This window comes from Entelurus aequoreus, linkage group LG08 (assembly GCF_033978785.1).
Source record: "Entelurus aequoreus isolate RoL-2023_Sb linkage group LG08, RoL_Eaeq_v1.1, whole genome shotgun sequence".
NCBI lineage: Eukaryota > Metazoa > Chordata > Actinopteri > Syngnathiformes > Syngnathidae > Entelurus > Entelurus aequoreus.
In genome coordinates, this window is record NC_084738.1 from 70,439,623 (window position 1) to 70,452,928 (window position 13,306).

Genomic DNA, 13,306 nt, shown 5'->3' on the forward strand with positions numbered 1-13,306 from the left:
TGATTTCATTTTTAAAAAAAAAAAATAATTATTTATTTATTTATTTTTTTTAATTCTTGTGCGGCCCGGTTCCAATCGGTCCGCGGACCCGTACCGGGCCGCGGCCCGGTGGTTGGGGACCACTGATATAGTGTATGTGTGCTATGGCTATGAGTTTTTTTTCCCCCTTGGCCTCAGTCTGGACCTCCTCTCCAGGGACTGAAATTTCTCTCTCTCACTTCAGCACTTTCATTCTAGTCTCCTTTAGCTGCAAGTGCTGCTTTAATACCGTGCATGAATCATTTGATCAAATGCAATAAAGAAGACGCGCAGACATTCCTGGCGTCTATTTCAAGAGACGTACCTTCTTCTTGTCCCGCATGGAGCCTTTCCCTCGCACCATGATCTTGCAGCCGGTCTCCGCCTCCAGTTGTTTGGCCGTCAGCCCGCGCGGGCCCAGGATCCTCCCCACAAAGTTGAACTGCGGACGGGGGAGAGAGAGAATTAAAAAGAGAGGTTCACGTGTCAGGCGGCCTTTTTGAGGCTGGTGTGATGTGTTTGTGTTACTAGGGGGGGGACAGGAATAGATTATTATGGGGTGCTTGGCGGCATGAGAGGACAGCGGCGCTCGCTTAACCTTATCTGTCAGTAAGACTGAGTGATTAACAAGACAGCTGCCCGCGTGTGTGTGTGTGTGTGTGCTTGTATTTCTACCCTTCTTGACACATCAACAAGGAAAAGTACCTTCCATATGAGGACCAACGAACAAGTTAGGACATAAATCAGGCCTGGGCAATTATTTTGACACGGGGGGGCCAAATTTAGAGAATACAAATGTTAGGAAAACTAATACAAAACCTCACAATAAAGTGTGATTGAATGCTAAAAATGTTATGACAGACCGCCTTGAAAACGGAATGGAATTTATTCATTTTTTCTATGAACGATAAAACCCTGAATATTGAGAACGTATGAACGTCACACCCCCTCTCAATGGACATATTTTCCAATCAAGCCACACCCGCACTGCTTGGTGCCTCGTCTGACCTGCTGTGACGTAGATTACCATAGTAACTACAAACCCCGTTTCCATATGAGTTGGGAAATTGTGTTAGATGTAAATATAAACGGAATACAAATCATTTTCAACCCATATTCAGTTGAATATGCTACAAAGACAACATATTTGATGTTCAAACTCAAACTTTTTTTTTTTGTGCAAATAATCATTAACTTTAGAATTTGATGCCAGCAACACATGACAAAGAAGTTGGGAAAGGTGGCAAAAAAGACTGATAAAGTTGAGAAATGCTCATCAAACACTTATTTGGAACATCCCACAGGTGAACAGGCAAATTGGGAACAGGTGGGTGCCATGATTGGGTATAAAAGTAGATTCCATGAAATGCTCAGTCATTCACAAACAAGGACGGGGCGAGGGTCACCACTTTGTCAACAAATGCCTGAGCAAATTGTTGAACAGTTTAAGAACAACCTTTTTCAACCAGCTATTGCAAGGAATTTAGGTATTTCACCATCTACGCTCCGTAATATCATCAAAGGGTTCAGAGAATCTGGAGAAATCACTGCACGTAAGCAGCTAAGCCCGTGACCTTCCATCCCTCAGACTGTACTGCATCAACAAGCGACATCAGTGTGTAAAGGATATCACCACATGGGCTCAGGAACACTTCGGAAACCCACTGTCAGTAACTACAGTTGTTCGCTACATCTGTAAGTGCAAGTTAAAACTCTCCTATGCGAGGCAAAAACCGTTTATCAACAACACCCGGAAACGCCGTCGGCTTCGCTGGGCCCTGAGCTCATCTAAGATGGACTGATACAAAGTGGAAAAGTGTTCTGTGGTCTGACGAGTCCACATTTCAAATTGTTTTTGGAAACTGAGGACGAACAAAGAGGAAAAGAACCGTCCGGACTGTTATAGACGCAAAGTGTAAAAGCCAGCATGTGTGATGGTATGAGGGTGTATTAGTGCCCAAGACATGGGTAACTTACACATCTGTGAAGGCACCATTAATGCTGAAAGGTACATACAGGTGTTGGAGCAACATATGTTGCCATCCAAGCAACGTTACCATGGACGCCCCTGCTTATTTCAGCAAGACGATGCCAAGCCACGTGTTACATCAACGTGGCTTCATAGTAAAAGAGTGCGGGTACTAGACTGGCCTGCCTGTAGTCCAGACCTGTCTCCCATTGAAAATGTGTTTATTATGAAGCCTAAAATAGCACAAGGGAGACCCCCGGACTGTTGAACAACTTAAGCTGTACATCAAGCAAGAATGGGAAAGAATTCCACCTGAGAAGTTGTTAAAAGGAAAGGCCATTAAACACAGTGGTGAACATGCCCTTTCCCAACTACTTTGGCACGTGTCACAGCCATGAAATTCTAAGTTAATTATTATTTGCAAAAAAAAAAAAAAAAGTTTATGTTTGAACATCAAATATGTTGTCTTTGTAGTGCATTCAACTGAATATGGGTTGGAAAGGATTTGCAAATCATTGTATTCCGTTTATATTTACATCTAACACAATTTCCCAACTCATATGGAAACGGGGTTTGTAGTAGGGTTGTACGGTATACGGGTATTAGTATAGTACCGCGGTACTAATGAATCATATTCGGTACCATACCACCTCTGAAAAGTTCCGGTCCGCCGCACCTTGTTAAAATAAAGCCAATTATGCATTTTTTCGGGTCCCCTTTATTTAGAAAAGTACCGAAAAATATCAAAATGATATTGGTATCAGGACAACACTAGTCACTAAAATATCATGCAAAAGCACAGATTCTAACCATAGAAATACTCCGTATAGTTCAAGACTTACGGTCATTAGAAAACATCACTGCACATCATAATGGCAGCTACACTTTCCATCTAAAAAAAATTAAAAATAATTATTTAGGAATGCCCGACGGGCCAGATTGAAAAGCTTAACGGGCCGCATGTGGCCCCCGGGCCTTAATTTGCCCAGGTCTGACATAAATCATGGTCCCAATGCGGAAAACCATTGCATCTAACAGAGAGCCAAATACTAGAGTCCGTGAACATAGGATAGGATAGGATAGGATAGGATAGGTCTCTATTGTCATTGCAACAAGTACAAGGAAACTATGTTTTCAGCACAAACCCGTTCTAGATTAGACAAACAAACAAACAGTGTACTGGGTTACAGAACAGGAACGCTGACGGGTCGCCCCGTAAAAGGTGGGAAAAAGGTAAAACGCTGGGGAAGAAGATGAGTAAAAAAATACAATCTAGACTGGGCTCCTAAGGGGGCCTAGTCTGGAGTGGGAAAAAACCCTCCATGCCATGCACACATAAACACGTTACATTTAATCACGACAACTTGCAACAGAGGGGGGTGGGGGGGGAGTTGGGTCCCTGGAGGTCGACTGCTGCTATGAAGCGCTGCCAGCCAACCTGAAGGGGAATCAAACTGTGATGAAGGCGTGGGGTGGATCAACACACCCATTGTCTTGGGTGTGTTGATGTAGTGTTCATGTTCATAGGCCTGGGGCCGTTCTGCATGCAAGCAAAAGTTCGACTCCGGGTGTCGTTGAGGAGGGAGTGTGGTCAAAAGCGTCCATCGTTGAGGTGTCCTCGGGGATGTTTCCAGAACAGCCTGCTCCTGTTGTTGGAGCGTCAAGGCCATTCGAGGGAGTCAAATCGAACATTGCACCAAAGTCAGGATTTTTTGGTTGATTTAAAGTGCATACAAAAGTAAACATTGACAGGTGCAAAGGCAGCAATATAGGATAAAAGAAGACAGCAGCTAAAGAAGGACTTCCCTATTCGTCCCCGAAAAAACCCGCCAGGTGAACAGCTGATTTTACCACTTCCGGTGCTGATGTAAGACAACACGCGTCCCATATGTGACCGTAGGATGAACTCCCGTACTAAGACTATAGTGGCCATTAACAGTTAGCTTCTACAGCTGGCTTGCCCAAAGTGCGGCACAGGGGCCGTCTGTGGTCCGTGACTCCTTTGTCATCGGCTTTAAGCACATTGCAAAAAACAAAAACATTTAGATCTCATTTGCACCCCTGGTGGTGAAATCTATCAAAATTAGGGTGGTCCCAAAAAGGAGGGATTTTTCAAATTGACTGTGTGTCGGATTTAAAAGTGCTCCCCCTCTGGTCAACATATGAAATAACAAGTGGGTGTGAAATATTGAAGTGCCCCCCCCCCCCCTCTTGCCAATATATGAAATAACAAGTGTGTGTAAGAAATGGAAATGCGCACCCTTTGGCCAAAATGTATTTGAAAAATAAAATAAATATGTATGTAGGGACATACTAAAATAACTTGAAGTAAATAATGAAGATTAAAAAGCAATTATAAACAAAAAATTCAAAAAATAAAAAATTTACTAAAAGCAGTCTTTTTCTCACAATGGGTCGACTTTTTTCTTATACATCCATCCATCCATCCATCCATTTTCTACCGCTTGTCCCTTTTGGGGTCGCAGGGGGTGGGAGCCTATCTCAGCTGCATTCGCAATTTCTCATATTCTTTCTGTTTCTGTAATATTGCAATATTTTCTCATAAAATTATTACTTTTTTTATGTACAATTATTCCTTTTTAATTCAAAATGCCGACGTTTGTCATGTAAAATTCTGACTTTTATCACAATAGTGCCAATTTTTGTTGTGTTGTTCTTGTAAAATAGTGACATTTTTGGAGTACAATTATGACTTTTGTCATAATTTTGCCAAGTAAAATTCCTATTATTATTGCCAAGTTTTCTCATAAAACTGACTTTTGTCGGGTAAAATTACGACCCTTTTTATAAAATTGCCAACATTTTAAGCTTTTCTTGTAAAATTGCGACTGTTATTGAGTAAAATTCCAACTTTTATCATAATATTGCACGTGTTTAGTTTTTCTTGTAAAATGTCGAATAAAATGACGACTTTTATTATAACTGCCAAAATTCAAAAGTTTTTTTTGTGAAATTGTGACCTTTTTCTTGTGAAATTCCAACTCATTTTTCACAACCTTTTTTGATGTTTGCATAGTATGTATATATTATTAATGTTGTAAATACAAATATTTATACATCTAGAAAGGGTGGTCCTAAAGAGGTAGGCATTTTTCGGAGGTCTCAGGAAAGTAACAAAAACAAGAATGTGTGTGTGTAAGAAATTGAAATGCGCCCCCTTTGGCCAAAATTTATTTAAAAAATAAAATAAATATGTATGTAGGGACATACTAAAATGACTTATAATGAAGATTAAAAACCAATTACAAACAAAAAATTCAAAAAAGAAAACATTTACTAAAAGCAGTCTTTTTCTCACATTGTTTTGACTCTTTTCTTATACAATTGGGAACAGTTTCTGTAATATTGAAATATTTTCTCGTAAAATTATTACTTTTTTATGTAAAATTATTACTTTCTAATGCAAAATGCCGACATTTGTCATGTCAAATTCTGACTTTTATTACAATATTGCCAATTTTTTTTTAGTTGTTCTTGTAAAATAGTGAAATTTTTGGAGTAAAATGATGACTTTTGTCATCATTTTGCCAAGTAAAATTCCTATTGTTATAATATTGCCAAGTTTTCTCATAAAACTGACTTTTGTCGGGTAAAATTACGACTCTTTTCATAAAATTGCCAACATTTTAAGCTTTTCTTGTAAAATTGCGACTGTTATTGAGCAAAATTCCAACATTTATCATAGTATTGCACAAGTGTTTAGTTTTTCTTGTAAAAATGTCGAGTAAAATGATGACTTTTATTATAACTGCCAAAATTCAAAATTTTTTTGTGTGAAATTGTGACTTTTTTCTTGTGAAATTCCAACTCATTTTTCACAACCTTTTTTTATGTTTGCATAGTATGTATACATTACTAATGTTGTAAATAAAAAAATGTATATATCTAAAAAGGGTGGTCCTAAAGAGGCAGGCATTTTTCGGAGGTCTCAGGAAGGTAACAAAAACAAGAATGTGTGTGTGTAAGAAATTGAAATAGCGCCCCCTTTGGCCAAAATGTATTTAAAAAATAAAATAAATATGTATGTAGGGACTTATAATGAAGATTAAAAACCAATTACACACAAAAAATTCAAAAAAGAAAACATTTACTAAAAGCAGTCTTTTTCTCACATTGTTTTGACTTTTTTCTTATACAATTGGGAACAATTTCTCATATTCTTTCTGTTTCTGTAATATTGAAATATTTTCTCGTGAAATTATTACTTTTTTATGTAAAATTATTACTTTCTAATGCAAAATGCCAACATTTGTCATGTCAAATTCTGACTTTTATTACAATATTGCCTTTTTTTTTTTAGTTATTCTCGTAAAATAGTGACATTTTTGGAGTAAAATGATGACTTTTGACATAATTTTGCCAAGTAAAATTCCTATTGTTATAATATTGCCAAGTTTTCTTATAAAACTGTGACTTTTGTCAAGTAAAATTACGACTCTTTTCATAAAATTGCCAACTTTTTAAGCTTTTCTTGTAAAATTGCGACTGTTATTGAGCAAAATTCCAACATTTATCATAGTATTGCACAAGTGTTTAGTTTTTCTTGTAAAATGTCGAGTAAAATGATGACTTTTATTATAACTGACAAAATTCAAAAGTTTTTTTTTGTGAAATTGTGACCTTTTTGTTGTGGAATTTCAACTAATTTTTCACAACCATTTTTGATGTTTGCAAAGTATGTATATATCATTAATGTTGTAAATACAAATATTTATATATCTAGAAAGGGTGGTCCTAAAGAGGTAGGCATTTTTCGGTGGTCTCAGGAAGGTAACAAATAGAAGAATGTGTGTGTGTAAGAAATTGAAATGCGCCACCTTTGGCCAAAAAATTTTTTTTAAATTAAATAAATATGTATGTAGGCACATACTAAAATAACTTATAATGAAGATTAAAAACAAATTACAAACAAAAAATTCAATAAAGAAAAAATTTAATAAAAGCAGTTTTTTTCTCACAATGTCGACTTTTTTCTTATACAATTGGGAACAATTTCTCATATTCTTTCTGTTTCTGTAATATTGCAATATTTTCTTGAAAAATTATTACTTTTTTCTGAAAAAAATATTTTTTAATTTAAAATGACGACATTCGTCATGTAAAATTCTGACTTTTGTCACAATATTGCCAATGTTTTTGTTGTTCTTGTAAAATATTGAAATTGTTTGATTAAAATTATGACTTTTGTCATAATTTTGCCAAGTAAAATTCCTATTATTATTATAATATTGCCAAAATGTAAAAGTTTTCTTATAAAACTGTGACTTTTGTCGAGTAAAATTACGACTCTTTTCATAAAATTGCCAACAATTTAAGCTTTTCTTGTAAAATTGCGACTGTCATTGAGTAAAATTCCAACTTTTATCATAATATTGCACAAGTGTTCAGTTTTTCTTGTAAAATTTTGACTTGCGTTGAGTAAAATGACGACTTTTATAATAACACTGACAAATTTTTTTGTGTGAAATTGTGACCTTTTTCTTGTGAAATTCCAACTCATTTTTCCCAACCTTTTTTGATGTTTGCATAGTATGTATATATTATTAATGTTGTAAATAAAAAATGTATATATCTAGAAAGGGTGGTCCTAAAGAGGTAGGCATTTTTTCGGAGGTCTCAGGAAGGTAACAAATACAAGAATGTGTGTGTGTAAGAAATTGAAATGCGCCCCCTTTGGCCAAAATTTATTTAAAAAATAAAATAAATATGTATGTAGGGACATACTAAAATGACTTATAATGAAGATTAAAAACCAATTACACACAAAAAATTCAAAAAAGAAAACATTTACTAAAAGCAGTCTTTTTCTCACATTGTTTTGACTTTTTTCTTATACAATTGGGAACAATTTCTCATATTCTTTCTGTTTCTGTAATATTGAAATATTTTCTCATAAAATTATTACTTTTTTATGTAAAATTATTACTTTCTAATGCAAAATGCCGACATTTGTCATGTCAAATTCTGACTTTTATTACAATATTGCCAATGTTTTTGAGTTGTTCTTGTAAAATAGTGACATTTTTGGAGTAAAATGATGACTTTTGTCATAATTTTGCCAAGTAAAATTCCTATTGTTATAATATTGCCAAGTTTTCTCATAAAACTGTGACTTTTGTCAAGTAAAATTACGACTCTTTTCATAAAATTGCCAACAATTTAAGCTTTTCTTGTAAAATTGCGACTGTTATTGAGTAAAATTCCAACATTTATTATAGTATTGCACAAGTGTTCAGTTATTCTTGTAAAATTTTGACTTGCGTTGAGTAAAATGACGACTTTTATAATAACACTGACAAAAATGTTTTTGTGAAATTGTGACTTTTTTCTTGTGAAATTCCTACTAATTTTTTACAACCTTTTTTTATGTTTGCATAGTATGTATATATTATTAATGTTGTAAATACAAATATTTATATATCTAGAAAGGGTGGTCCTAAAGAGATAGGCATTTTTCGGAGGTCTCAGGAAGGTAACAAATACAACTTATAATGAAGATTAAAAACCAATTACACACAAAAAATTCAAAAAAGAAAACATTTACTAAAAGCAGTCTTTTTCTCACATTGTTTTGACTCTTTCTTATACAATTGGGAACAATTTCTCATACTCTTTCTGTTTCTGTAATATTGAATATTTTCTCGTAAAATTATTACTTTTTTATGTAAAATTATTACTTCTAATGCAAAATACCGACATTTGTCATGTAAAATTCTGACTTATCACAATATTGCCAATTTTTTTTGAGTTGTTCTTGTAAAATAGTGACATTTTTGGAGTAAAATGATGACTTTTGTCATAATTTTGCCAAGTAAAATTCCTATTATTATTGCCAAGTTTTCTCATAAAACTGACTTTTGTCGGGTAAAATTACGACTCTTTTCATAAAATTGCCATCATTTTAAGCTTTTCTTGTAAAATTGCGACTGTTATTGAGTAAAATTCCAACTTTTATCATAGTATTGCACAAGTGTTTAGTTTTTCTTGTAAAATGTCGAGTAAAATGACGACTTTTATTATAATTGCCAAAATTCAAAAGTTTTTTTTGTGAAATTGTGCCCTTTTTCTTGTGAAATTCCAACTCATTTTTCACAACCTTTTTTTTATGTTTGCATAGTATGTACAGTATATATCATTAATGTTGTAAATACACATCTTTATATATCTAGAAAGGGTACGGTATTCCTAAAGAGGTAGGCATTTTTTCGGAGGTCTCAGGAAGGTAACAAATACAAGAATGTGTGTGTGTGTGTGTGTGTGTGTGTGTGTGTGTGTGTGTGTGTGTGTGTGTGTGTGTGTGTGTGTGTGTTTCCTCCCCACACACAACTATTCTCTCTCCTGGCCTCGGACGCTTCACTTTGACTGCAAGTTGACCTTTGACTCACATCAGTAACACACACACACACACACACACACACACACAAACACACACACACACACACACACTCTGATACCGCCTCTCTAAATTTAACCTTGATCTCAAGCGTCCCGTGTAAATGCGCCCCGCACAAACCCCCCCCCCCACCCCCCCACCGTTAGACTCCTGTCATGTGAGTGAGGACAGCCTGTCATTGTATTGGCTGATTGGCGAGCTGATGCACGGCGTCGGCGGGTGACAACAGGAAGGGGGAGGTTGTTTAGAAAAAAAAAAAAAAAAAAAGTCATGTGAGACTTTCAATCTGGATCAACACGACTCATATTGAAGTACTTAACTGTACTTGGCACCATACGGGAGGATGTGCTGGATGCGCTTCATAGCCGCGCTCCAGTTTTGATATTTTTACATTCAAGGACTTAATACACCTTTGTAAGCACCTATAAATATGTATTAGCGACACGGCGCCTGCTAGCAGCGTCACACCCATTATATTTGCGTGAATAGTCAGCATTTACTCGTAATTTTACTGTTATTTTGGTTTATTTCTAATTTATTATGGGCCTGCTGCAATGCAAGCAGCCCATATTATTATTGCTCATATTTCCAACTTTATTATTCTGGTTCCGCACGTTTCTTTTACGCTTAATACGAGACGAACCGGCCAACGGACCCCCACATATGTTATACCCTCGGAAAGGTCTCACTTGTGCCTGATTGATTGATTGATTGAGACTTTTATTAGTAGATTGCACAGTGAAGTACATATTCCGTACAATTGACCACTAAATGGTAATCAGGCCTGGCCCTAACCAATCTGGCGCCCTAGGCAAGAAGTCGGCAGTGAAGTGTATATACTCACAAGAAACCGAATAGCTTTGTCTTTGACCTTTTTTTTTACTTAAAGAAAGCAAATTAACATATTATATGAGAATGTTATGCTATGATTATCTTTAACCCAATCACAGCAGTGCTCAAATTAAAAAAACAGCATTCCCTCTCATGTGATATTGCTTAACTAACATTAATGATGTGCACTTTAACAACTAGGCTTACAACTATACCTAATATATAAAGGGGTGGAAAAGTGACTATTACCTGCAGGGCAAACATTAGCTAACTAGAAGGCAATAACAATGTGAACAAAAAACACCTGCTTAAAAGATCTAATACAAATGTCCCTGAGGAATGTAAGGTGGGAGTACTGTAATTACCTAACGTTACATTATTATTTTCCATAACAATTTAGCCCCCTCCACAATATTAACCCGACGTTAAAACAGAACTAGCTATTTATTGATTAGCAATTGCCGAATCATGTAACATTAGCTTAATGCTAAAAAGACAGGTTGCTATCACATTCTGTAACAGACAAATAATTTCATGTAGGCTAACGTTACTCGTATACCTGCTACCTCTGTCTTTTTCTCGTTTCTCCTCCTCTTCTTTTCTATTTTTTGTTCCCTGGGCACCTGACAGTTTTGGCCGTTTTGACATCTTGTGTTGATTTTTTGATGTGGTAAGAGTCATGATACGGGAAGGGAGGGGGCGCACCGTGCGGGGGGGATGGGGGGGGGGGCGTAATGTTGTAACAAATAATATTTCTATTAAATAGGCTTTACTTTGCATTTTAATTAACGTGGGATTATTTTTTGTATTTAGAAATAATAGTACCAACTTTTTTTTCTTTTTTTTTTCTCCAACATTTGTGGCACTGGCGTGGCGCCCCCTGATGGACGGCGCCCTTAGCATTTGCCCATACGGCCTATGCCACGGGCCGGCCCTGATGGTAACACCCGAATAAGTTTTTCAACTTGTTTAAGTCGGGGTCACGATACAGATATACAGTATACTATCTTCATAATACAGTCATCACACAAGATAATCATCAGAGTATATACATTGAATTGTTTACATTATTTACAATCTGGGGTGGGGGATATGGAGGGGTGGGTGGGGTTAGGTTTGGTTGGTATTACCACTTCAGTCATCAACAATTGCATCATCAGGGAAATGGACATTGGAACAGTGTAGGACTGACTTGGTAGGATATGTACAGCGAGTAGTGGACACAGAGAGAGAGATCAGAAAGTATAAGAAAAAGTGTCTACATTTGATTATTTACAATCCGAATAGGTATGATGTGGAAGGGAGGGTGTTAGTTTAGGGTTGTAGTTGCCTGGAGGTGTTCTTTTAGTGCGGTTTTGAAGGAGGATAGAGATGCCCTTTCTTTTACACCTGTTGGGAGTGCATTCCACATTGATGTGGCATAGATGGAGAATGAGTTAAGGCCTTTGTTAGATGGGAATCTGGGTTTAACATGGTTAGTGGAGCTCCCCCTGGTGTTGAGGTTATGGCGGTCATTTACGTTAAGGAAGTAGTTTGACATGTACTCCGGTATCAGGGAGGTGTAGCGGATTTTATAGACTAGGCTCAGTGCAAGTTGTTTGACTCTGTCCTCCACCCTGAGCCAGCCCACTTTGGAGAAGTGGGTAGGAGTGAGGTGTGATCTGGGGTGGAGGTCTAGAAGTAACCTGACTAGCTTGTTCTGGGGTGTTTGGAGTCTAGATTTGAGGGTTTTGGAGGTGCTAGGGTACCAGGAGGTGCATGCGTAGTCGAAAAAGGGTTGAATGAGAGTTCCCGCTAGAATCTTCATGGTGCTTTTGTTGACCAGAGAGGAGATTCTATAGAGAAATCTCGTTCGTTGGTTGATCTTATTGATTACCTTGGTTGCCATTTTTATCACAGGAAAGATTCGCCTCTAGAATTGAACCTAGGTAGGTGACCTCATCCTTCCTGGTGATAACAATGTCACCCACTTTTATAGTGAAGGTTGATGTGGGACCCAAATAGGATGGATTCCGTTTTACCCAAGTGTATGGATAGCTTGTTGTCCGCGAGCCAGGTGCAAGTTCTACAGAGCTCAGCACTGAGGATTTTCTCCACCTGTGACTTGTCCTTGTCGGATGCCAGCAGGGCCGAGTCATCCGCAAACAAGAACGATTCACAGTCGCATGCTGATGACATGTCGTTTATGTATATTAGGAACAGTAAAGGCCCTAATATACTGCCTTGGGGGACTCCACAGCTCACTGAGAGGGGGGGGGGGACACGGTGGCGTTCACCTCTACCACCTGTTCCCTCCCCTCCAAGTAGGATTGCATCCAGCTCCATGAGGTTTTATCAAATCCGATTGCTCTGAGCTTATCCGAGAGTATAGCGTGCCTACGGCGGTACTTTACATTGGGAACATTTCATGTTACCATGACGACGCTATTCACGAATAAACAAAAATAAAATGGGCCAATTGAATGGGTGCACTCATTTTAATGGACGATTAATCTGGGACAAACGGCGAAAAGACAAGATTACCTCCTCTTGCAGCTCAGCCATTCTTTCACGTAGCTCGGTGCTTAACGTCTGGCTAAAAAGTTTTGACGTCCAATTTTAGTTTTTGGCTGGATGGCAATCGTAGTGCCTTAGCTTGCTAACATGATAACATTAGCATGCTAACCGTTTACACCAGAGTTATAACTTGGTATGTGACATTTGTTAGCATGCAAACGATAGCGTGCTGGCAAGCTAACTTAAGCATGCTAAGTTTTTCATTTAATTGTAACCTTTTTTCTCTATTTACGCAGCCATGCGCCTTTGAGTCATACAACTTGGTATATGACACACGCTAACTGTTATCATGCCAACATTTTTACACACGCTAAATGTAAGCATTTTAATGTGTGCATGCTAACGTTTTAGGCTAGCTGTGTAGCTCATTTTGTACTGTCACACCTAAAACTCTCGGATTCAGACACTCGGCTCATCTTAAAAGTATGGCGGCTTCCTGAGACCCGCGGCCAGAGGTCCAGGGCACAGATAGCAGGCCCATCAAAATTTCCGCTGTAATTTTCTAATTATTATTATGT

General features: G+C 37.3%; 2 protein-coding genes across 3 annotated transcripts in view; one reads left to right on the top strand and one right to left on the bottom strand.

The window, feature by feature from the left end:
- bicral (BICRA like chromatin remodeling complex associated protein) overlaps window positions 1-13,306 on the top strand; it is a 201,240-nt gene that overhangs the window by 57,113 nt on the left and 130,821 nt on the right. The gene's annotated exons all lie outside the window — the stretch shown is intronic.
- qki2 (QKI, KH domain containing, RNA binding 2) overlaps window positions 1-13,306 on the bottom strand; it is a 74,777-nt gene that overhangs the window by 40,236 nt on the left and 21,235 nt on the right. For both annotated transcript variants that reach the window (XM_062057231.1, XM_062057232.1), the window contains exon 3: window positions 344-460. In XM_062057231.1, coding sequence (XP_061913215.1) covers window positions 344-460 — 117 coding nt within the window. The remainder of the gene's footprint in view (window positions 1-343; window positions 461-13,306) is intronic.